General features: G+C 47.6%; 1 protein-coding gene across 1 annotated transcript in view; it reads right to left on the bottom strand.

The window, feature by feature from the left end:
* Nucleotides 1–552, bottom strand: part of CHTOP (chromatin target of PRMT1) — a 14,547-nt gene that overhangs the window by 10,170 nt on the left and 3,825 nt on the right. The window contains 1 exon segment of the mRNA XM_018574910.1: nt 422–455. Within this exon segment, the coding sequence (XP_018430412.1) occupies nt 422–455 (34 nt within the window).

Below are 552 nucleotides of genomic sequence, written 5' to 3'. Positions count from 1 at the left end.
TCAGTGTTCTCTGTACAGCACTGCGGTATATGTCAGAGCTATATACATGTATAATAATAGTGTGTGACTGTGTGGGGGGGCATTAGAGTGTAAGCTCCTCTGTAAGAGACTGATGTGACTATCAAAATCCAATCAAGCAGAGGATTAGCTTTCTTCATATGGTCCTGGAAAAAGACCTCACAAGCATTTACATGACACTGGATAAAGCAGGGGTGGGGAACCTCCGGCCCGCCAGCTGTGGTGAAGCTACAAATCACATGAGGCATTGCAAGAGTCACAGCCGTAGGCATGACTCCCAGACAGATGCATCATGGGATTAGTAGTTTCACCACAACTGGAGGGCCGGAGGCTGCCCCAAGCATAAAGGGCGACACAAACATAAACTGCCTCCTTGCTTTTCCAGAGGATGGCATCTGTGTGCACGTCTTCAAAGAGAAAGTATAAGTGGGACAGAGCTGGCACTACGGCAGGGAAGAGCCAGGAGTGACAATTCACCAAATGCCACTCATCTTTACCACCACTCCTGGGTTGAATATGTTCTCATTATGTAGA

The sequence above is a fragment of the Nanorana parkeri genome, unplaced genomic scaffold, assembly GCF_000935625.1.
Source record: "Nanorana parkeri isolate BGI_ZX_2015 unplaced genomic scaffold, ASM93562v1 scaffold3355, whole genome shotgun sequence".
In the NCBI taxonomy this organism is placed as follows: domain Eukaryota; kingdom Metazoa; phylum Chordata; class Amphibia; order Anura; family Dicroglossidae; genus Nanorana; species Nanorana parkeri.
The sequence above is the reverse complement of the archived record's forward strand: the minus strand, read 5'-3'. Positions and strand labels throughout refer to the sequence as shown.